Genomic DNA, 22,908 nt, shown 5'->3' with positions numbered 1-22,908 from the left:
GCTGATATGGTTGTTCAGGGTGGCTACGTAGTATGAATACAGAAGTCACACAATCCCTGCTGGGTTGTAAAGCTCTTCCTCCAACAAGGATGAGCCTGACAGGCTCGATTGGACAGGAGGCCCAGCCAGCATCCTGCTTTCCTAGTGCCCCAAAACGGAACCCCAAAAGCCGGACCTGCGTGCAATAGCACTTTGCCCACTTGCCATTCCCAGCAGCTGTTATCCAGAACTACCTCTGGCAGTGGAGGTAGAACTTAGCCAGCTTTATGCCCCATTAATGTGATTTAAAGCCATTGCATCCTGCAGCAGCGAGTTCCAAAGTTAAACTCTGTGCTTGCCCTGAATCTTCCAACTTCCTGCTTTGCTGGATGTCCCCGAGTTATTAAAACGTGTTCGGAGAATGTAACATCTGGATCAGGCCAAAGAGCCCATCTGGTCCAGCTTCCTTAATTCCTCCAAACATCCAGCCAGAGTCCTCTGGGTGGGCCATAGCTTAGCATAAAGGACACAGCCCTCCTGTGCAACCAATACCCAGAGGTAGATTGGCCCTAGAGATGGAGTCTCCATTCAGCTGCCTTTGCTTAGGGTTGCCAAAAGTTGTTGAGCTTTTAGACAACCCCCAGATTCAGGACAAAGCGCCACCATTCAGAGATTCACCCCAGACATCAATTCCACCTTTGAAATGTGAAATCCCAGTAATGTCCGGGAAAATCAGGATGCATAGCAGCCCTATCTTTGAAAAACATTCTCCCACACATTAGTTATGTGACTGCCACCTTTATTCTAGATTTTTTAAAAACCATTTCTTAACAGGTGTGGGTAGAGAAACCCCTGTAAGCTCATGTCAGATTGGAGAATTGTTCCTTTCCCAGTCATGAGAGCACTGTGTTGGTGGTTCAGGAGGGAGAAACTTGCAGGTGTGGTCCATTTTGAATTATTCCATATTTCTGAAGCTATGTATAATCCATGGAGAAATAAATATTTGCAGGGGGGGAATTCAGCATGAGTTTGACCAAACTGCGGGAGGCAGTGGAAGACAGGAGTGCCTGGCGTGCTCTGGTCCAGGGGGTCACGAAGAGTCGGACATAACTAAACGACCAAACAACAACAAGGGCGGGGGGAATTCGCTTTCAGGCACTCAAAATTCTTCTAGAACCTTTGGGGGAAGTTTTGCTACCTAAATAAATTATCATCTTGCTCGGCATAACCTAGTCTGCAGTTTATTTCTATTTTGCAAAAAGATATGGTAAATTATGGGGAGAAGGAAGGAGATATGCCGGACCCTGCAGCTACCTCCCAGCCCTGGGATCTGATGGACCCTTACTGGGTTCTGTGATTTCAGCAAGCATCACCCACATTGTCTTTCAAGCAACTCTGAATCCACAAGGACTAGAAATTTGCATTTTTAAAAGCTGAGTTCCTTAGGAGACTTGAGTTGTGTCTTTCCTCATATTCTCTTGGTGTGCCTACATTCACAGCCTGTGCAGAACTGTACTTCTGGTTTAACACACCATCCACAAATAAAATATTCTGGAAAGAGCAGCACAGATTTGTGTGTGTGTTTTCTTACTGCCAGTTTCGTAAGCTTTCTTCCAGCTCCCACCCAATTATATAACTCTTGATTTGTTTTTCTGCATTTTCTGTCCTGTCGTTGAAGCTGCAGGTAGTGACAAACTACCCAGACCTGGTTCCAGCCTCCATGTTTCCTAATATTTTACAGTGGTACCTCGCAAGACGAATGCCTCGCAAGACGGAAAACTCGCAAGAAGAAAGAGTTTTCCGTTTTTCGAGGTGCTTCGCCAGACAAATTTCCCTATGGGCTTGCTTCGCAAGAAGAAAGCTCATAGGGAAATCTCCGGGTACCTCTTTTAAAATGCTGGCAGTCGGGAGCAAAGACTTTCGCCCACCTCTTCTGAAGGCCGGCGGGGGGCAAAGGTCTTTGCTCCCGACCGCCTGCCTTCCCGGGATAGCGGAGAAGCGCAGCGCGTTTCTCCGCTATCCCGAGGGCTTTTGAAGTCTTTGCTCCCCCCCCGCCTGCCTTCCCGGGACAGCGGAGACTTCTCCGCTGTCCCGGGCGATCTTAAAATGCTGGCGGGTGGCAGCGAAGCCTTCGCTGCCGCCCGCCAGCATTTTAAAATCGCCCCGGGGAAGTCTCCGCTGTCCCGGGGGCTTTTAAAATGCTGGCGGTCGGCAGCAAAGCCCTCCTGTCCCCGGAGCTTGCGGGGCGGGAGGTGGGGAGAAGGGCTTTTCTTCCCACCGCCAGCCTTCAGAAGGCTGGCGGTGGGAAGAAAAGCCCTTGTCCCCCCCCCCCAGCCTTCAGAACAGGTCGGGGGACACACTGTCCCCGGACCTGGTCTGAAGGTGGTTTCCATAGGAACGCATTGATTGATTTTCAATGCATTCCTATGGGAAACCGTGCTTCGCAAGACAAAAAACTCGCAAGAAGAAAAAACTCACGGAACGAATTAATTTCGTCTTGCGAGGTACCACTGTATTACATTTTTAAATCCTGAACTGGGAGTTCTCCACACCGCAACATTTTATTGCAGAGCCCATTTGCTCCCCTCCCCTTTAACCAGATAGAATCATAATTATAAATGCAGCAATTGGAGTTTGCTTTAAAAAGGAATTCATTCCAGTTCAAATTTGACCCTTTACAAAACAAAGTTCACAGTTCATCTAAAATAGGGTTTCCCAAACTTTGGTCTCTCTCCAGCTATTTTTTGACTATAACTCCCATCATCTCTAGCTAGCAGAACCAGTAGTCAAGGATGATGGAAATGGTAGTCCAAAAAAACAGCTGGAGACCCAAATTTGGAAACCCTGATCCTTGGCAATCTCCCCCCAAAAGTATTCAGAAGTTCACATGCTGCTGGGCTGAAGTATAAAATATACTAAGACTAATAAAACATTGCCACACACACAGTGGAATATGAATGGTTTATTTCCCCCCAACAATTGCAATCTGTAAACTTAAAAGGCCCAAAGGGTTGGATTTCTGAAATAATGCCATGGGCCTCAGGTTGTGACCTGACAGATGGTCCGATGAACTAGAAATCACCCAAGATTTTTGAACTAATTCACTGAACACTGTTCAACCAATGCACTTAACCAGGACACATGGGAAGATGCCTGTTTTCCAGCTGGGGTTCATTTTTTAACCCTTAAGGTATGAACAATATCTACAACAGCCTCGGGCCTCCAGCTAAGGCTGGACTACAGTTCCCATCATCCCTAGCCACTAGACATGCATATATACATTTTGGGGTTTTTTTTACAAAATTAGGCCAGACGAAACCAGTCTTCTTTCCCCAGCCCCCGGCCGCACACAATCGGTGTTTTGTGGTGTCAAGAAACGTCTCCTTCCCACCGACGTCTCTCCCAAAGCTCCGATTTCAACTTTTGAACTTCTTCTTGCGGGGGCCTGCTTGTCTCTTTGCCCTTTTGGTGCCTGCTTGCAAATCCACCTCCATGGGATCCCCCCTCTTTCCCCCCGCGACACTTTTATCCGCCGCTGGCTCTGCCACCTCTCCGCCGCCGCCCCTTCCCTTGGCTGCTGGCTTTTTCTCCGGGAAAAGCTCAGGCGGGTACAAGTCGCTCATGCTGTCGTCCGTTCCGCTGCTCTCGCTGCTGGACGGGTGCTCCCAGGATCCCTTCCGATCGGACTGCCGGTGGATCCCTGCCGGTGGATCATCCCGGGCGGCACGGGGCTTCCGGAGCAAGCAGGCGGGGACGTACTTCGTGCCCTCCTTCTCGCATTCTTCGTACCGTCTCAGCGCCTTCTGATAGCGCCGGCCTTGCACGTGGCGCAGGACGTGCGCCGGGATCCTGTTGATGTGGCGGAGGGTGAGCTTGCAGAAGAGCTGCGCGGGGCTTTTGGTGCTGGGCACGATGTGCGGCCCGTACTCGCCGTAGTCCAGCGCCCCGGCCGCCCGGACCAGCCGAGAGTACTTCTTGCCATTCGTGTAGGCCTGGAGCTCCGGCAGCCGGCAGGGCAGCTCGTGGCCGGTCAGGGCGCAGCGGACTTTGTCCCCCGCGGGCAGGAGGCGCAGCGCGGGATGCTCCCGCAAGAAGCGCCGCACGGCGTCTGCCGGACCCTCGCGCGCCGCCTCGCACATGGCCGCTGTGGGAGGGGCTACGGCGGCCGCGAGGGAAATAAGGAGCGGCGGCAGCCAATCAGGGCTACCCAGGCTGCCGGTCCTAGAGAAGTGGGAAACGATCGCGGGCCTGGCATCCATCAACACCTCCGGCTCCCTGCCCTCATCTGCGCCATATGCGGGACGAAAAGCGAGGGTTTATGACGAGGCGCCCTTCCCTCCTGTGTGCGTGAGGACATGGTTTCTCAATAATAATAATAATAATAATAATAATAATAATGATGATGATGATGATGATGTTTGGGTGACAACTCTGTACAGGAATCTTGAAGAGACTTAGGCGGCGAAGTGGTTCCCTGTGTGTTTTGTTTATTGTTATTGATTAAATTTGTATATAGCCCTATACCTGCAGGTCTCAGGGTAATTCACTATCTAAAATCACAATATAAAAACAAAAAATGCGTAATAAAAACAAAAACAATCCATTAACCCACCCCATTTTGTGGCAGAAGCAATCTCCTCAATCCTTTGTGTTTTAACTTTTTGCCTGGGTGGGATTCTTCTTTATTTTAAAGAAATGTATTTTTATTCTAGATTTTTTTTAAAAAAAAATGCTGGTTTTATATACGTGTGTGTTTTTGCTTAAAATATTTTAAGTTGCTTTGAACTGCTGTGTCAAAAAACGGCTAATAATTTTAATAATAAGAGGGACAGATAGTTAACCCCCTCTAAAAACCACAGATCTGTGAGAATGATAGAGATCACCCAACACGCACCTTTAACAAACAACAGGTTCCCAATATTCTTTAAACAGTCCCATGACTGTAGCAACCCTGTAATGTTGCCCAACTGAGCATCTGGAGATCATTTGCTTCCTTTTAATCCGTTATTCAGGGTAGCAGACAGGGAAATGTGTGACTGGGGTGCATCAGGACACACTGCCTACAACGCATGTGCTTAAAAATGGGTCTGGGACTCAGTGAAATAAAATTCCTAATTGGCTGAATATTAGAAATCAAAAACTTTGTTTCCAGAAATGTGAGGCTGGATACCAGTAGTAAACAATATTCAATGATTTCCCAGGGCTGGAAATGTCTTCCTATACACATGAAAACGCAAGGCTGTCATTACACTACCGTTTATATGACTACCTCTCGGGGGACAAGCTATCTCCAACACAAAACAGCACGGCAGGCAGCTGAACGAACAAGCAGCGCAGACGGCAGGCAGCTGTTTAAAGAAGAGTGGGAGGTGCGCTGTGTTAAACACAGCTGCTGCCATCTTTAAAAGCCAGGGAGGTGCTTCTGAGATCCATAGAATTACGTATAAAATTGTAGAGCTGGAAGGGACCTCAGGGGTCATCCAGTCCAACCCCGTGCATTGCAGGAATCTCAGCTAAATCCACGACAGATGCCCATCCAACCTCTGCTTAAAAAACTTCAAGGAAGTCCACCACCTCCCAAGGTAGACTGTTCCCCTGTCAAACAACTCTTACCGTCAGGGAGATCTTTCTGATGTTAGTCAGAATCTCCTTTCTTGTAACTTGAAGCCATTGCTTCAGATTTTACCCTCTGGAGCACGAGAAAACAATATTGCTTCATCTTCCATGTGAGAGCCCTTGAGATATTTGAAGATGGCTATCATACTTCCTCTCAGTCTTGTCTTATCCAATCTAAACATACCCAACTTCCTCAACTGTTCTTGTTGTTTCCACCAAGAGCTCCTGAAGGAGTTTTAAACTCCAAAACCCACAGAGCAAGCTGCAATAAAGAATTTTGCTTCACCGGACACCAGAGCCTGCCCCCCCCCCCACTTTTTTTGTCCTGTCCTTTTAAGGTGTTTTGCTCCAGCCCCCATTCTGCTGCATACTCAAATCTTAGAGGCAAAACAAGATGTAATATGCATCCCTTTTAAAACAAGATCTTTTTATTTTTAATTTCCAGATTTCCTTAGTTTCAGAAGCTGCAGTCTTTGCCTATAGATACCAGGCTGCTTTGTAACTGATCCAGCACACATTCAAACTGAGGCACTTGCACCAAGGCCACCTGCACACAATCCATTTATAATGCACTTTCAAAAATCATGGCTTCCCTCCAAAGACTTCTGTGAGTTGCGGTTTGCTAAGGGTGCTGAGAGTTGATAGGAGACCCCACTATTCCCCTTCCAGAGTTACTATTCCCACAGTTATTATTATTATTATTACTATTTATTAAATTTGTACATCTGGGGGTGGAGCAAGGGTCTCCTAACAACTCTTTAACAAACTACAGCTCCCAAAATTATTTTTGGGAAGCCGTGACACTTCAAAGTGGTATCATGGCGTCTTAAAATGTGTGGCATAAACATGGCCAAAGTTCTGAAACTTAACAATTATGACTTGGGGTGGAAATGGGCTGCTAGAACTTTCTGGGGGTTCGAGGAAAGGCAAAACCAGGGATTGGGGGGTGGGTGGCCTGCTGTGAGCACTCTAAATGTTGCTGAACTACAATTTGGCTAAGGGGGGTTCAAATGGATAAGCGGTCTGAGGGGATGTGGCAGGTTTATAAGAAACAGCTTCTACCCCAATACAGTGGTACCTCGGGTTAAGAACTTAATTCGTTCCGGAGGTCCGTTCTTAACCTGAAACTGTTCTTAACCTGAAGCACCACTTTAGCTAATGGGGCTTCCAGCTGTGAGATTTCTGTTCTCATCCTGAAGCAAAGTTCTTAACCCAAGGTACTATTTCTGGGTTAGAGGAGTCTGTAACCTGAAGCGTCTGTAACCTGAAGTGTCTGTAACCCGAGGTACCACCGTACAAGAGTTTGTATTTCATTGACACAATGACCCTCTAGGTCTGTGTTGGACTCCAACTCCCTGGCCAGCATGGTCAGTGGTGGGGGAGGAAGGGAGTTGTAGCCCAGCAAAAATAATTGGGGGGGGGGGGGAAATCTGGAGCTCCACAGGTTCCCTTCCCCTGCTCTTATGTGACTTCCTTCTCGGAAGCCTCCTCCTTTAGAACGGCTGTTGAGCTGGAGTTTCCCTGCAACTGGGGCTGCCCCAGAGAATCTCCCCCATGTGGGTTTCTTCCTGTTTAATGAGCTGGGCTGGAGCTGGAAAGCTCTCCGGAAGCGGCTTCTCGCCTGTGTGGGTCAATTTGTGCCGCCGGAAGGACGTCCCGTCTCTGTAGCACCTCCCGCAGTCCGAGCACTGATAGGGCTTCTCCCCGGTGTGGATCCTCCGATGCCTCCGCAAGGACGTCCGGGTGCCGAAGCATTTCGCGCACTCGGCGCATTCGTAGGGCTTCTCCCCCGTGTGGGTCTGCCAGTGGATGACCAGGTTGGTCCTCTGGCTGAAGCTGCGCCCGCACTCCGAGCACCCAAAGGTCTTCCCGGCTCCCGCGCGTTTCAGGGCGCACTTGGCGAGCGAGCCTTCGCTGCACCCTCGGCCCTCACGCCCCTCCCTCGCGCACACCGGCGATTCCTGCGCGGCCGCTTCTCCTTCGCCAGGGGAGCCTCTCTGGTCCTGCTGCTGCTGCTCGCGCCGTTCCCTCACGTGCGTTATGCCGTGCCGGAAAAGGTACTGCGCCTTGCTGAAGCCTTGCGCGCAGACCGAGCACGTGTAGGGCTTGTCGCTCGGGTGCCCCTCTTCGTGCTTCAAGAGCTCCTCAAGGTTCTGGAAGCCCTTCCCGCAGTCGGCGCACTTGTGGGCTTTGCTGCGCATTTGGGCCGCAATGTGCCTCCTGGCGGCCGTCCAGTCGCTGAAGCGGCGCCCGCACTCGGTGCACTCGTAGGGCTTCTCTCCTGTGTGGATCCTCTCGTGCCTCTTGAAGGAGGTCCTGTCGCTGAAGCTCCTTCCGCACTCGGCGCACTGGAAGGGCCTCTCCCCCGTGTGGGTCCTTCGGTGGCCGCTGAGGTGCGCCTGCTGGCTGAAGCACTTCCCACAGTCGGAGCAGGCAAACGGCTTCTCTCCCGTGTGCGTCCTTTCGTGGATGATGAGTTTCCCTCGGCTGGCCAGCCTTTTCCCGCACACTAAGCACTGGTGCGTCCTCCGTCCCGGAAGACTCGCTTGGTTCGGGACAAGGAGGTCAGGATTCTGCATGAAGGCCTTCATGCTTTCGAAAGCCCCCTCACTCTGGAAGAGTCCCAGCTGGGCCAAATAATCCTCAGGCTTGCCGTAGCCTTCCAGGCAATTAAGGAACTGGACTTGGCTTTCATGCGAGCGGCTCTCCAGTTGCCCCTTGGCGTCTCCGGCCCATGCGCTACCGAGCGCATCTTCTGGCTCAGGTCTTCTCAACAAAACCTCACTGCACAGTTCCACGTCTCTAGAACTTTCCGGCCCATTCGTCTGCTTCTCATACCCCTTCTCAACCCCTGCCGGAAGAAGCAGAGAATTGTGACATAAGATTTTTGTTGGTTTTTAAAAATCTTCTGTCTGGTTTTTTTTTAACGCTGCCTGGTGTTTTGTTTTATTCTGCTGATAGCTTAGCAGTGTGTGTGTGTGTGTGTGTGTGTGTGTGTGTGTGTGTGTCTGTAGTTTTCATGTGGTTTGGACTTTCTGTAAGCCACTTTGGGAACCTATTAAAGAGCAGTGTGTAAATCAAATAAGAGTGAATACAAATAAATACCCAAAGAACTCCTTCCTCTTGATCTCTCCTCTCTTTCAGAAGCTCCCTGGACAAATATCTCACTTTCTTCTTCCTCTTCATCCAGCCAGGAGACGAATTCGGGTTTCAGAAGCCAAAGTCCTTCAGATGAAACAAAACGAAAAACCATCAGCACAACCTTTTTACTTTTGTGACTTCTCGAAAAGGGCTCCACTCAACCTTACTGGCCCTCTTCAGACACCAGAAAAGTGGCTAGGCTCTTCCACAGGAAAGCTACCTGATGCATGGGTCCATTTATCTCAGTATTGTCTTCACTGGCTGGCAGCAGCTATCTGGGGAATCAGGCAAGGAGCCTGTCCTAATCCTGCCTGGAGGTGCCAGGGATTGAAACTGGGACTTTGTGCTCAGCCACAGAGCTGCAACTCTTCCCCACTTTGCCATGTCCACCCTCAAACGTGGAGCTGACCCCAGCCACATTCCCCTACACATTTAAAGAATTCTTATACCCCTTCAGCAGCCACAGCTTCTGCACCCAAAACATCCTGGGGACTGTGGTTGGTTAAAGGTGCTGAGAGCTGACAGCAGACCCCTGTTCTCCTCACAAAGTGACAATTCCCAGACTGGTTTAACAATCAAGCCCTCTTCCCAGGGAATTATGGGACTTTTACCTCTGTGAAGGGAATAAGGTAAAGGTAAAGGGACCCCTGACCATTAGGTCCAGTTGTGGCCGACTCATCTCGCTTTATTGGCCGAGGGAGCCGGCGTACAGCTTCCGGGTCATGTGGCCAGCATGACTAAGCCACTTCTGGCCAACCAGAGCAGCACATGGAAACGCCGTTTACCTTCCCGCCAGAGCGGTACCTATTTATCTACTTGCACTTTGACGTGCTTTCGAACTGCTAGGTTGGCAGGAGCAGGGACTGAGCAACGGGAGCTCACCCTGTCGCAGGGATTCGAAACGCCAACCTTCGGATCGGCAAGTCCTAGGCTCTGTGGTTTAAGCCACAGCGCCACCCACGTCCCTTTGCGAGGGGAATAGGGGCCTCCTAATAACTTGTAGCACCCTTAATAAACTACAGATCCCAGAATTCTTTGGGGGCAACCATGACTGTTTAAAGTGCTATCATAGAGCTTTAAATATGAAAGTGTCATCAGTGGGGTCCGGTGGATTATGAATCTCCTGCCCCCAGCAGGGAAGGTCTTGAAATTCAGCTGCCAAAAACATCTTGAGATGAACCAAACCAATAACCAGTACTCATATTCTGTGCTTTTTGAACAGCGTCCTTACCCAGGGAGACCACGTTCCCGTAATTCTCCAGCATAACTTCCCTGTACAGGGCTTTTTGGCCGGCATCCAGGAGACTCCACTCGGCGCTGGAGAAATACACAGCCACCTCTTCAAAAGTCACCTGCTCCTGAAAGGAGAAAGCTCCGTCAACTTCTCAGCAGCGCGATTTCTCATTCGCTCACAAGCGAGGGCTGTGCCACTGTTTGCAGGGAGTGTAGGAAAAGCATGGGATGTGGAGCTGAGCAAAGAATGCAGCTTCCGCGCTTGTTTAAGGTTCTAGTCCTCATGGACACCGGTCTTGAAAGACCTACATTGGCTCCCAGTATGTTTCCGTGCACAATTCAAAGTGTTGGTGCTGACCTTTAAAGCCCTAAACAGCCTGGTCCAGTATACCTGAAGGAGCATCTCCACCCCCATCGTTCTGCCCAGACACTGAGGTCCAGTGCCGAGGGCCTTCTGGCGGTTCCTTCGCTGCGAGAAGCCAAGTTACAGGGAACCAGGCAGAGGGCCTTCTCGGTAGTGGCGCCCTCCCTGTGGAACGCCCTCCCACCAGATGTCAAAGAGAACAACAACTACCAGACTTTTAGAAGACATCTGAAGGCAGCCCTGTTTAGGGAAGCTTTTAATGTTTGATGCATTATTGTATTTTAATATTTTGTTGGAAGCCGCCCAGAGTGGCTGGGGAAGCCCAGCGAGATGGGCAGGGTATGTATGTATGTATGTATGTATGTATGTATGTATGTATAAATAAATAAATAAATAAAAATTATTATTATTATTATTATTATTATTATTATTATTATTATTGCAAAGATCTGCTAGAAAGCAGGCAGAGCTACAGTTCCCAGAGTTCCCCGTGAAGAGGGATTGCATGTTAAACCGCTCGGGGGATTGTAGCTCTGTGGTAGATAGGGGCCCCCTAAGAATTCTTTTTCTTATTTTTTAAATAATACTTTTTATTAGTTTTCCATTACAATCCAATAACAGCCTCATTACAGCCAGTTTACAATACAATTACCAATACAAATCATTCAAATACTGAATTATATAATTTAGATAAAGTGGGCCCCCCACATGCTAGAATTGATGGTTGATGAGTTTCTTTATTTCTGTGTTCCAAAATCTTATTAATTTCAATTACATGCCGGTCATAATAATAATCCCATTATACAACAACTGCAATATTAATAACTTCTATTCGTGTTGACACATTAAATGATTTAAAAAACTACAAGTGAAGCGCTCAAATTATAACCTTGTTCTTCCTGTGTGTGGAAATTATTCTGTCCATGTTATTTCTTCCTGTCATTGTAAAATATTACCGTATTTTTCGTCCCATAAGACGCTCCATCCCATAGGACGCACCTACTTTTTTGGGAGGGAAATAAAGGAAAACTTTTTTTCCTTTATTTCCCTCCCCCCCAAACCAGGTCGGAGAACAGCGGGATGGCGGCGCTGCGCCTCCCCGCTGTCCCCTGAGCTTGTGGGGCTGGCCGATGTCTGCCCGAAGCACGGGACTCTCTGCTTCAGCGTGCCCTGCGCTCTGTGCAGAAGGCTGCTATCCGCAGCCTAGGGAGTCCTGCGGGAACTCCCGCAGGGCTCCCCAGGCTGCGGATATCTGCCCGGTGCAAGGGGCGCTCTGCTTCAGGGCGCCCCGCGTGCCGGGCGGCAGGCTGCTATCCGCAGCGTAGAGAGCCCCGCGGGAACTCCTGCGGGCTACCCAGGCTTGCAGATAGCTTCCTGAAGGCTCTCCAACCGACCTGCACCGACCCCTCTCGCTCTCCAAGCTTCAGCGAAGGCCTGTATTCGCCCCATAGGACGCACACAGATTTCCCCTTCATTTTTGGAAGGGAAAAAGTGCGTCCTATAGGGTGAAAAATACGGTATGTCTATACGGTTGTTGCTGTTCTCCATCATGCCTTGGGCGAAGCTGATATTCCACTGTTGTTCCAGAAATTTCTCCCTCGCTCTGTCCTGTGCTTCGTTGTTTTGCAACAACAGCTGCAAATATCACTCTGTCCCAATAAATAACCTGTTTTCGCCATTTTCTGCAAACTGCAGATGACTCAATAATGAACCTTATCAGTTCCCTGGCAAGTTGACAGACTCCTTCCATCCTACCATCCCTGGGAAGTGTTTTTTTGGGTTTTTTTAGGATGCCCAGAATTGCCCCCTAACAATTCCGGGCATCCTAATAAACAACAACCCACTTTCCATGATTCTTCGGTTGAATTCATGACAGTCTAAAGTGGTGTCACAGCGCTTCAGAGGTAGGGCTCAAATGTCACCTAAGAATGCTCATTCCTCTATGGGAATATTTTGAGATTTTTCCCCTTTCAAGGTTTTCTGCACCCCCTTATACAGTGGTACCTCGGGTTAAGAACTTAATTCGTTCTGGAGGTCTGTTCTTAACCTGAAACTGTTCTTAACCTGAAGCACCACTTTAGCTAATGGGGCCTCCTGCTGCCGCTGCGCCGCCAGAACACGATTTCTGTTCTCATCCTGAAGCAAAGTTCTTAACCCGAGGTAATATTTCTGGGTTAGTGGAGTCTGTAACCTGAAGCGTATGTAACCCGACGTACCACTGTACATTCAAAGCAGTATGATACCACATTAAACAGTACAGTCGTACCTTGGTTCTAGAACGCCTTGTGACTCAAACATTTTGGCTCCCGAACACCACAAACCTGGAAGTGAGTGTTTCAGTTTGCGAATGTTTTTTGAAAGCCAAACATCCAACACGGCTTCTGATTGAGTGCAGGAGGCTCCTGAAGCCAATCGGAAGCTGTGCCTTGGTTTTCCAATGTTTTCGGAAGTCGAACGGACCTCTGGAAGGGATTCTGTTCAAGAACCAAGGTACAACTATAATGGCTTCCCCCAAAGAATCCTGGGAAATGTAGGTGGTTAAGGGCGCTGAGAGCTACTAGGAGGTGTCCTATTCCCCTCTCAGAGCTACAGTTCCCAGAGTTCCCGTGGAAGAGGGATTGATTGACTGTTAAACCATTGTTAAACTGTAGCTCTGTGAGGGGAATAAAGCCGTGTCGTCATGTGTGTGTGGAGTCTGTAACCTGAAGCATATGTAACCCAAGGTACCACTGTAAAGCCTTTTTGTACTTCTGCGGATAGACTGGGGTTACCTAAGCCTGCTGGTGCTTCCACCTTGTGGCTGGTGCTGTATTGGCTACTTAAGGAATGGCACCCATTTCCCGAAAATCAAGAAAAAGAGGAACGGCGCAACAGTGGTCAGCCAATACCTTCTCAACCCCTTCAGATTGCTTGCAGCAAACTGTTCTTACCTCTTCTTCTTGCTCCTCACCGCTTCTTTCCCTCGGGAGGAAATTGTCGGCCGCCGCCGCTCGCGAGCCACCCTCTGGCCCAATCGCCCTGACCCAGCTCTGCATTTCCGGGGGCAAGGCCCTCAGGAACTCCTCCAGGGCCACCAGGTCCAAAATCTGCTCCTTGCCATGTCTCTCAGGCTTCAGCCACCGGCAGCACAGCTCCCAGAGCTGCCGACAAACTTGCCGCGGCCACTCGGCTTCGTGGTGGCTAAATGGCCGGATATATTGATGCCAAGTGTTGGAGATGCTGCTGGTCCCATTCGGGGTATCTTCCCCGCTTCTCCTCTCAAGGCCCCACATGCTCCCGGCTTGAAGAATGCAAGGACCCGCAGCCCTGCCGGCAAGGTAGCTGGCCTGCTCCTCTTCCGCCATTTTCGCCCCCACTTTCGGATCCGCCGGCAACTGGAAGCTTGGGGTGTTGGCGCTGCCTTGTTCAGTGGCCATTTTGTGTCTCAGGCCAAGCCGGGCATGTGCAACCGGGGTGACCATTAGTCCAATGTTGACTTTTGGAAGGGTGGTTAGGCACCTCAAAACAACACACACCGCAGGCCAAAGAGGCCCAAATTTGTTCCCGGTGAACTTCTCCCTAAGGGAAGGAATAAGCACCATTAAAAAGGTTAGGAGAGACTAGAAACATTTTTATTTATTTTTAATTTCTATATCGCTTTATATTTTTAAGAAAAATCTCAAGGCAGTTTAAAGGTAAAGGGTAAAGGGACCCCTGACCATTAGGTCCAGTCCTGGCCAACTCTGGGGTTGCGGCACTCACCTCGCTTTACTGGCCAAGGGATCCGGCATACAGCTTCTGGGTCATGTGGCCAGCATGACTAAGCCGCTTCTGGTGAGCCAGAGCAGTGCAAGGAAACGCCGTTTACCTTCCCGCCGTAGCGGTACCTATTTATCTACTTGCACTTTGACGTGCTTTCAAACTGCTAGGTTGGCAGGAGCAGGGACCGAGCAACGGGAGCTCAGCCCGTCGCGGGGATTCGAACCGCTGACCTTCTGATCGGCAAGTCCTAGGCTCTGTGGTTTAACCCACAGTGCCACCCACATAAATTCACCCACTGTAAAGCGGTTTACAGCATATTAATTCAATAAAACATAAATAAAACAATCTGAAGAAAGTCAAATATAGAGTATACAGTCAAAGCAACATTAACAGAAAACTAAAATATTATCTTAAAGATTTCAGAATAAAACTTGCTTCTGTCTCCCATGGGAATCTATGGGACTTTGAGATCAAAATCAGATTGCAATGAAATCTCATCCCAGCTAACTTTACAATGATATATACTCTCAATTATTTTTTTCTGAAAACTATGTTGGCTCAGGTAGCCTAAGAGCATAGTACAAACCCTGGAACTGACCTGAGTTAGCTGTGCTGATGCCAACCAACCAACATGAGGCGAGGAGAGAGAAATGTCAGTGCAAAAGACCAGTAGTTGCAAAACCACCAAAGTTCATGGTGTTAACATATTATTATTATTATTATTTAAAAAATTAATTTTCTATTTAGAAATTTAAAATACTCATTTTAACATCCTTATAATATCAGTGACTTCTCTTCTTTCCATGGTTCATTTTACATATCATAAATCCTGCATATTTTATGTAAACTAAACCATTCAGTACTCCATTATTACATCCATCTAAACTTATTTACACTGTTGAATTTATCTTAATGCTGCCACTGTTTTCAGGTATCAGAATTCTTTCCCCATATATTCAATAAAAAATTCCCAATCTTCTCTAAACGTATGTTCTTCTTGCTTTCATTTTCTATACGTTAAGTCTGCAAGCTGCGTATATTCTGTCAACTTGAGTTGCTGTTCTTCTTTAGTTGGGACTTCACTCGTTTTCCCTTTTTTGGGCTAACAAAACACAGGCTACAGTAGTAGCATACATAAATAACTTTTTTGGGGACACTTGGGCATATTACTTTATTTTAAAATCTGCATTTACTGTTGTTTTGAACATGCATTTTACATTTGACTTCCTTTAGTAATGTTTTCTTTTGAAAAGCTTCCAATTTATTTTCTGTTGTTATCTTTGCTGCATTAAATGTGCATTCTGGAGCTGGCCTCCTTTCCAATGTTTTATTTTGATATCCTTAAGGTATTTTACCTCTGACTTTCTTCAGCAACATTTTATCCTGGATTTTTTCCCTTTAAAACTGTAAAGCAACATAGAACTGAAATAAACAATAACAATAATTAATATTAACTGGAGTCCCTGATAATTGAACCTGGAGCCTTCTCCTGTAAAGCAAATGTTCTGAGACACAGCTCACATCAGAAATCTCCCTCAAAGTTCAGAGTGGGGTGAGTGGAGAAGAAGGGCTTCCCAAATTCTGATAATCTCTCACATTCCAAAAAGAAAAATAAGAGTCAGTGTGGTGCAGTGGTTAGAGCATTGGACTAAGAACAAGGAGACCAGGGTTCAAATCCTGACTGGTCCATGAAGCTCAATGGGTGACCCAGGGCCAGTCTCTGCCTCTCAAAGTAACCTAACTCCCAGGGTTCTTGCTGGGGATTAAATGAGGGAGAACCATGTACGCTCCTTGGAGAAAATGGTGCGATACAAATGCAATAATAAAAATTCAAGACAATTCACCAGTTATTTCCTAATCTTTTGCTCCCCATGGGGGGGGGGGAATACCATTCACTGGGGATTATTAACAATCTATTTTCCTGACGAAAAGTATTGCGTCTGGAAGCAAAAGCAGGCAAAACAAAGGTTTAAGAAAGGCTACAATTTTACACACACCTACCAATGAGTAGGGACGCGGGTGGCGCTGTGGGTTAAACCACAGAGCCTAGGACTTGCCGATCAGAAGGTCAGCAGTTTGAATCCCCGCGACGGGGTGAGCTCCCGTTGCTCGGTCCCAGCTCCTGCCAACCTAGCAGTTCGAAAGCACGTCAAAGTGCAAGTAGATAAATAGGTACCGCTCCGGCGGGAAGGTAAACGGCGTTTCCGTGCGCTGCTCTGGTTCGCCAGAAGCGGCTTAGTCATGCTGGCCACATGACCTGGAAGTGTACGCCGGCTCCCTCGGCCAATAAAGCAAGATGAGTGCCGCAACCCCAGAGTCGGCCACGACTGGACCTAATGGTCAGGGGTCCCTTTACCTTTACCTTTACCAATGAGTAAGCCCTACTGAATACTGAGGAAATTACTTCAGAGTAATTATGCAAACTGATTGGTTCAAAATTGGGAAAGGAGTACGACAAGGCTGTATTTTATCTCCCTGCTTATTTAATTTATATGCAGAATACATCATGCGAAAGGCTGGGCTGGATGAATCCCAAACTGGAATTAAGATTGCCGGAAGAAATATCAACAACCTCAGATATGCAGATGACACAACCTTGATGGCAGAAAGTGAGGAGGATTTAAAGAACCTTTTAATGAGGGTGAAAGAGGAGAGCGCAAAATATGGTCTGAAGCTCAACATCAAAAAAACGAAGACCATGGCCACTGGTCCCATCACCTCCTGGCAAATAGAAGGGGAAGAAATGGAGGCAGTGAGAGATTTTACTTTCTTGGGCTCCATGATCACTGCAGATGGTGACAGCAGCCACGAAATTAAAAGACGCCTGCTTCTTGGGAGAAGGGCAATGACAGGCCTAGACAGCATCTTGAGAAGTAGAGACGTCACCTTGCCAACAAAGGTCCGTATAGTTAAAGCCATGGTTTTCCCAGTAGTGATGTATGGAAGTGAGAGCTGGACCATAAAGAAGGCTGATCGCCAAAGAATTGATGCTTTTGAATTATGGTGCTGGAGAAGACTCTTGAGAGTTCCATGGACTGCAAGAAGATCAAACGCATCCATTCTTAAGGAAATCAGCCCTGAGTGCTCACTGGAAGGACAGATCGTGAAGCTGAGGCTCCAGTACTTTGGCCACCTCATGAGAAGAGAAGACTCCCTGGAAAAGACCCTGATGTTGGGAAAGATTGAGGGCACAAGGAGAAGGGGGCGACAGAGGACGAGATGGTTGGATAGTGTTCTTGAAGCTACCAGCATGAGTCTGACCAAACTGCGGGAAGTAGTGGAGGACAGAAGTGCCTGGCGTGCTCTGGTCCATGGGGTCACGAAGAGTCGGACACGACTAAACGACTAAACAACAACAAAAATTATGCAAACAGAATTGGTTTCCAAACAGTCCCCTGGAACACATTTCAGAGAGGCTGACAGGTTTTCAAAACTGGTTTTAGTTCATTTTAATTATTTTTAAATGTTTTAAGCATTTTTTGTTTGTTTTTTATTTAAAAAACCCCTAATTTTATGGTTGCATTTTTCCGTAAGCCTCTCTGAGATTTGATGACAACCGAGCGTTGTGAAATTTAAATTAAATTAACTGGTCACCTATTCTTCAGAACAACCTTCCCTAAGCTCCAGATGCCCTCCAGATGTTTTGGACTGGCGCTGGCTGGAGTTGTACCCCCAAAACCTCTGGAGGGCATCATGTTGGAGCTACAGCTACCCCCAGCCCTACGAAGCAGGGCTGTTGGGTGTTGTAGTTCAAAGCATCTGCTGGGCACCAGGTTGGCAATGGCTGGCATTTTGTGGATTGCAGTCCACTCCTTCTCGTGCATGAAGTGTTATTTTGTCGTCATTATTATTATTATTATTATTATTATTATTATTATTATTATTATTTTCTGTCACATCCTTGGCTACCCCCCTGCACTCCCCCAGCTTTGGGGTCGCAGCACATTAAAGCCGTATACTGCTCCTGGATGAAAACGGGGCTGGCGAATCCCTCCCCTAAAACTCGGATTTTTTTAGTTTTTTTTTTTGCAAACGCCTTTTCTTCCAACCGCCTCCCGCTCCTCTTTCATTAGAACCATTGCTTTGTTCATCGCCTTCCAAAACCACGATCTGCACATAATTGAAAACAGCTGGAAACATGAAAATAATAAGAATATATGCATGCAAAAGTCCCTCCAGCCCCAGATCTTTTGCTCTCTCGCCTCCCTGGACTTTTCCCAGGAGCTTTGTTTGAAATCCCTCCCTCGGCAATTGCAACACGCCTTGCACTCACCGAGGAGCTTCTTGCAAAAGGTGGAGGGGGCGGGCAGGAGGAATCAACGGGGCATCGTGCCCCCCAACCCTCTTGCTGGGCTGCTACTTGGGGGGGGGCAAAGGACCCTGCCGGTGCCCCCAACCCCACGCCCCCTATGGCCGGCAGGATAGGAAGTGATGTCCTCGGTTCCTCTCCCTCCCCTTCCTCCCAGGCTGTTCTGGGAAACAGGAATCTGTCGCCTTAACCCTGAGAAAGTCATTTCCACCCCCCCAACTCCCCCCAACTCCCCAAAAAACCACAACCCTACTGGATAGGACCCCAAAGGCTCGCCTCTCCTTAAAAAGCCCAGCCTCCTCTTCTGACAGAAGACTGCAAGCGCAAGAGCCGCCGCCTCCTTTTTCTGTTGCAAGGATTTAGAGATAGACTGCCACTGGCCCTGGAGGCTCCATTTAGCCCTTGGGGGGGTCGCTAGCTGTTGTAAAATCCTGGCAAACGACATCCTGGTCGAATTCAGACGGTCGTGACATTTATGCTCTTGTTTTTATAATATTGGCATTTTAGTGATTTTTGTGCAAAGAATGTGCAATAAGGCCGGGGGGGGGGTGGACGAGGAGGAAGATAAGGAGATGAACAACTATATCACCTTTAGAGGACTGAAGCATAGCTGTCAACCTTCCCTTTTTTTCCAGGAAATTCCCTTATCCCAGCGCTGTTTCCCACTGCTATCCCGGATTTTTAGATATCCCGTAGACTGTCCCCGGGACAGGTGAGGCTGCTGATCCCTTATTTTCGAGGCTGCTGATCCCTTATTTTCAAATCTGAAAGTTGACAGCTATGATCTGAAGGCAGCTCTGTATAGGGAAGTTTTTAAATGTGTATTGTGCAATGTTTTACAGTGGTACCTTGGTTTGCATACGTCTTGGTTTGCATACGTTTTGGATTACAAACACGTCAAATCCAGACGTGTTTGTCCTGGTTTGCAACCTTTTTTTGGATTACAACCCTTTTTTTGGGGGGGGGAATACAATTAAAATTTTTTTTGGAAGCCCCATTGGCGAAAGTGCACCTTGGGTTACAACCTGTTTTGATTAGAAACGGACCTCTGGAACAGATTATAATTGTAAACCAAGGTACCACTGTATTATGTTTTTATATACATTGGAAGCCGCCCAGACTGGCTGAGGCAACCCCGTCAGATGGGTATGGTACAAATAATAAAATTATTATTTATTGTCTGTAAGCTGCCAGGGAAGAAGGTGGGGTATAAATAAATAAATGCACAACAACAACAACATTATTCTTGGCATCCATCTGTGGCTGTAGAGACCGATAGGGGAGAGACATGTTTTGTTGCAGCTGGGGCAGAGGAAGGGGTCCAGTTGTGCTGCTGCAGAAGCACTGCAACGTTTCTTCTCTCTGCACTCCTCACAGCGGCCATTCCTCCTCTGGTCACTGCTATGGATAGATAACCTCACTGTTTGTTTCCAGTCACATCCATTCAAGAAAGCGACTGGGGTCTGTTCAATCTGGCACATCTCTGCACCAAGAGGAAAGTGTCGCTGGTCCTTATCTGAGAGGGGTTGTTTGCAGATGACACAGCCTTGACCGTGCACTCTGAGGGAGCCCTACAGAGACTCATCATAATAATAGTAATGATAGTCTAACGCAGTGGTGGCAGCAGGCCCGGTGCCCTCCAGGTGTTGCAGCTTCAACTCTCATCAGCTCCCAGGGATGATGGGAGTTGTAGTCCAGGCACCTTGAGTAAGCCTGCTCTTTATAAGTTGCACTGAGCCTTCTCTGTGGTGGCCCCCCCAGTGATGGATTGCTCCTCCATAAAGGACCTCTTTGTTTCCAAGTGGATCTCAACTAGATCTGGAAGGTTCCACAGTGATTACCCTAACTCTAACCACTGCACTGACTCTCTTAACAAACAAACCACCACAGTATTAAGAGTTTACAATGATAAATACACTTTTCCTTTTCAAAGATATAATAATAATAATAATAATAATAATAATAATAATAATAATAATAATAATTTATTTGTACCCTGCCTCATCTGGCTGGGTTTCCCCACCCACTCTGGGCGGCTTCCAACAAAGATTAAAATTAAATTAAAATATCACACATTAAAACTTCCCTAAACAGGGCTGCCTTCAGATGTCTTCTAAATGTCAGGTAGTTGTTTATCTCTTTGACATCAGATGGGAGGGCGTTCCACACTACTTTGACATCAGATGGGAGGGCGGGTGCCACTACCGAGAAGGCCCTCTGCCTGGTTCCCTGTAGCTTTGCTTCTCGCAGGGAGGGAACTCAGTGTCCAGGCAGAACGATGGGGGTGGAGACGCTCCTTCAGGTATACTGGGCCAAGGCCAAGTATATCATGTCCAAGCCATACACATTTTTTAAGAATTCCTTTTTATTTGTTATAATCAGTGTTTCTTACATGTCCATAAAAACATTTTCTCTAAAATTCTTGGATTGGGAAAACAAACCAAATCTGATCATCGTAGAACCCCTAAGCTACCTAGGAACGAAAAAAATCTAATAGCTATGTGAGTCATACGTCTTTCTAATGACAAATTTCCCTATCCTAGGGCAAAGCTAATCCCAAAACATGGAGCCACTCCTGGAAGAATTGCTGACACAGAGGCTGGGCAGTGGGGGAGAAGAGAAATCTTAAGTTTAAAACTCTCTGCATATATACAAATCAGCATTCGTCAGCATCGCATTTCGTACTCTTCGCCCTTCAAACCCACCTCCCTCCTGCTAGAAGTGGCAAGGAACGTGTACATGCTACGGATTTATACCCTACAAACTTAAAATCTACTAGAAACTTCAGCCTGTACCCCTAACCGCTACTAAGCTACTACTAGGGTTTCGTTCCCCTTGCTAAAAGACATGTGTCAAAGGGGCAGTGGAATTGTGAACCGCACGCCACCGCTGCTGCCGTTTGCTTGAGGACTAGTCTCTTTGTCAGGGCTGCGGAAGCTGCGACCTTCCAGGTTTTTGTTGGAATATGACTCCCATCACACCCTACCAGCTCTGTGTACTTTTCCACCATCTCGCAAGAAAAGAGGGCCTTTCCTGAGTGGAGAGTCACAGGTGCTCAGTGGTCAGCAAAGCTTTCCACTTCTCCAGAAATCAGGCTGGAAGTTTAGCAGAGCAGAGGGCAGGAGGGAAAGGGCAGTGAGGAACCACTTAAGATGCCGTAGCCATGAAGTCTGCATTAAGTCACACGGCCTGGGCACACCTCGGCTTAATGTGGACTGTGAATCGCTTGCTCATCCTTTAATGATCCATGCCACAGTCACCTCCAGGCCTGATTATTGTAACTCGATCTATGCGGGGCTGCCCTTGAAGCTGACCCAGAAACTCCAGCGGGTGCAGAATGCTGCAGTGAGGCTCCTTACGGGGTCCTCGCCGCGGGATTACATTCACCCGGTGCTATACCTTTAAAGCCCTATACGGCCTAGGACCCTCGTACCTACGGGACCGCCTCTCCTGGTATGCCCCACAGAGGAACTTACGATCTTCAAATAAAAACATCTTGAAGGTCCCAGGCCACAGAGAGGTTAGGCTGGCCTCAACTAGAGCCAGGGCTTTCTCGGCTGCGGCTCCAATCTGGTGGAACGCTCTGTCACAAGAGACTAGGGCCCTGCGGGACTTGAGATCTTTCCGCAGGGCCTGCAAGACAGAGCTGTTCCACCAGGCCTTTGGTGAGGGCGCAGCCTGACTCCCTCCTTTGGCAATCTTTACAAAACTTTAGTTTATGGTTACCATCAATTTTGATTTCAATTAATTTTTATAATGTTGCACTATTTTAGTGTTGTTAGCCGCCCTGAGCCTGGCTTCGGCTGGGGAGGGCGGGATATAAATAAAATTTATTATTATTATTATACCAGCTGCACTGGCTCCCGGTGGAGTACAGGGTCAGGTTTAAGGTGCTGGTTTTGACCTTTAAAGCCCTATGCGGCCTAGGACCCACGTACCTACGGGACCACCTCTCCTGGTATGGCCTGCGGAGGACCTTAAGGTCCACAAATGACAACATTTTGGAGGTCCGAGCTTCAAGGAGGTTAGATTGGTTTCAACTAGGGCCAGGGCCTTTTCAGCACTGGCCCCGACGTGGTGGAATGCTCTGTCACAAGAGACTAGGGCCCTGCGGGACTTGACATATTTCCACAGGGCCTGCAAGACAGAGCTGTTCTGCCTGGCCTTTGGTTTGGACTCGGTCTGACCCTTATGTTTCCCTCCCCTTATGGTTTTGATTTATCAGCTACTTTAAAATGAGGCTGCATTTTAACCTGTATTTTAAATTATTTTTTCCCTCCCCCACCCTCTTTCCCCCCTATTATGTTTTTACTGTGATTTTATTGGTGTTAGTTGCCCTGAGCCCGGCTCTTGCCTGGGAGGGCAGGGCATAAATAAAATGTATTATTATTATTATTATTAATCCCCCCTCGTCCGTGTGGTGTTCTCCTCCAAAGGCTGCTGTCCCACAATTTCTCCTCCCTAATCCCAGAGATTCCCTGCGCATTTGCTGCGGCTTTCCTATTCGGATTTTCAAAGCATGTGA

General features: G+C 47.9%; 2 protein-coding genes and 2 long non-coding RNA genes across 5 annotated transcripts; 1 reads left to right on the top strand and 3 right to left on the bottom strand.

The window, feature by feature from the left end:
• The first annotated feature begins 579 nt into the window (after positions 1-579).
• On the top strand, positions 580-1,526 carry LOC128409314 (uncharacterized). Its single transcript, XR_008329215.1, has 2 exons — positions 580-700; positions 1,242-1,526. It is a non-coding gene; the product is annotated as an uncharacterized LOC128409314 (long non-coding RNA).
• Positions 1,527-2,926: 1,400 nt separating this feature from the next.
• On the bottom strand, positions 2,927-4,253 carry SURF2 (surfeit 2). Its single transcript, XM_053379639.1, has one exon. It carries the CDS (start codon positions 4,236-4,238, stop codon positions 3,396-3,398), a length of 843 nt encoding a protein of 280 aa, XP_053235614.1. The 5' UTR covers positions 4,239-4,253; the 3' UTR covers positions 2,927-3,395.
• Positions 4,254-6,771: 2,518 nt separating this feature from the next.
• On the bottom strand, positions 6,772-18,507 carry LOC128409222 (zinc finger protein 250-like). 2 transcript variants are annotated; one of them, XM_053379510.1, is made up of 5 exons: positions 18,344-18,507; positions 13,264-13,891; positions 9,968-10,094; positions 8,701-8,820; positions 6,772-8,446 (listed from the first exon to the last, which is right to left on the bottom strand). In XM_053379510.1, the coding sequence occupies exons 2-5, from the start codon at positions 13,792-13,794 to the stop codon at positions 7,089-7,091; spliced, it is 2,136 nt and encodes a 711-aa protein (XP_053235485.1). In that variant the 5' UTR covers positions 13,795-13,891; positions 18,344-18,507; the 3' UTR covers positions 6,772-7,088. The 2 variants fall into 2 exon arrangements, with proteins under 2 accessions (XP_053235485.1, XP_053235484.1); XM_053379509.1 differs by having other exon boundaries at positions 18,348-18,507.
• A 2,221-nt stretch (positions 18,508-20,728) lies between these two features.
• On the bottom strand, positions 20,729-22,689 carry LOC128409315 (uncharacterized). Its single transcript, XR_008329216.1, has 2 exons — positions 22,232-22,689; positions 20,729-21,782 (listed from the first exon to the last, which is right to left on the bottom strand). It is a non-coding gene; the product is annotated as an uncharacterized LOC128409315 (long non-coding RNA).
• Positions 22,690-22,908: the final 219 nt, after the last annotated feature.

The sequence above is a fragment of the Podarcis raffonei genome, chromosome 2 (genome assembly GCF_027172205.1).
Source record: "Podarcis raffonei isolate rPodRaf1 chromosome 2, rPodRaf1.pri, whole genome shotgun sequence".
Classification (NCBI taxonomy): Eukaryota; Metazoa; Chordata; class Lepidosauria; order Squamata; family Lacertidae; genus Podarcis; species Podarcis raffonei.
Note: the sequence above shows the minus strand (reverse complement) of the source record. Positions and strands in the feature narration are given on the sequence as shown.

Excerpts from the sequence above, each read along its gene's own strand:
- SURF2 (XM_053379639.1), bottom strand. The coding sequence starts at position 4,238 with ATGGATGCCAGGCCCGCGATCGTTTCCCACTTCTCTAGGACCGGCAGC.
- LOC128409222 (XM_053379510.1), bottom strand. The coding sequence starts at position 13,794 with ATGGTCACCCCGGTTGCACATGCCCGGCTTGGCCTGAGACACAAAATG. Across the intron at positions 8,821-9,967 it reads CGGGAACGTGGTCTCCCTGG|GACTTTGGCTTCTGAAACCC; the intron begins GTAAGGACGCTG and ends TTTCATCTGAAG. Across the intron at positions 8,447-8,700 it reads AAGAGGAAGGAGTTCTTTGG|GGGTTGAGAAGGGGTATGAG; the intron begins GTATTTATTTGT and ends TTCTTCCGGCAG.